At 60.3% G+C, this 451-nt stretch overlaps 1 protein-coding gene across 1 annotated transcript in view; it reads right to left on the bottom strand.

Annotated features, from left to right (window-relative positions):
* SUMF2 (sulfatase modifying factor 2) overlaps positions 1–228 on the bottom strand; it is a 4,373-nt gene extending 4,145 nt beyond the window's left edge. The window contains exon 1 of the mRNA XM_009993279.1: positions 83–228. Coding sequence (XP_009991581.1) covers positions 83–216 — 134 coding nt within the window. The 5' untranslated portion in view covers positions 217–228. The remainder of the gene's footprint in view (positions 1–82) is intronic.
* Between the last annotated feature and the right edge of the window lie 223 nt (positions 229–451).

Here is a 451-nt window from a genome sequence, read left to right as displayed (position 1 = left end):
GGAAAGAGGATTGGAGAAAGGAAAAAAGAAAAAAAAAGGAAAAAACAAATAGGGGAAAAGGAAGGCATTTTGCAAGCTGTACCTGAAATCCCTGTTGGTGACAGGGTACTTGTCCACAGCAAACGGCTTCACTGTCACCTCCTGGGCCGGCCCCTCCTCGCTCCTCCCCGGGGACCGGGATCCCATCTGGAAGCTGCCCCCGGGCAGCCAGACCATTCCCTGCTCCTGCCCAGAGCCTGGAAGGGAGGGATTTCACCATCAGAACCGTGGGTTTGGACACACGACAGCCGGATTGTTGGCCGGGAAGTCACTTTATGGGGTGTGCGCGGGCAATCCCTGCAGAGGGCTGCGCTCCGGGGGGAAAAAGCTGCCAGCGTTTCCAAGTCACATTTCCAGCGTCTCTCCCGGGGCAGGAACGGGCCCGGCCCGGGGGGGCCGCCCGGGCGGCACC

This window comes from Chaetura pelagica, unplaced genomic scaffold (genome assembly GCF_000747805.2).
Source record: "Chaetura pelagica isolate M959 unplaced genomic scaffold, ChaPel_1.0 scaffold193, whole genome shotgun sequence".
In the NCBI taxonomy this organism is placed as follows: Eukaryota; Metazoa; Chordata; class Aves; order Apodiformes; family Apodidae; genus Chaetura; species Chaetura pelagica.
Note: the sequence above shows the minus strand (reverse complement) of the source record. Positions and strands in the feature narration are given on the sequence as shown.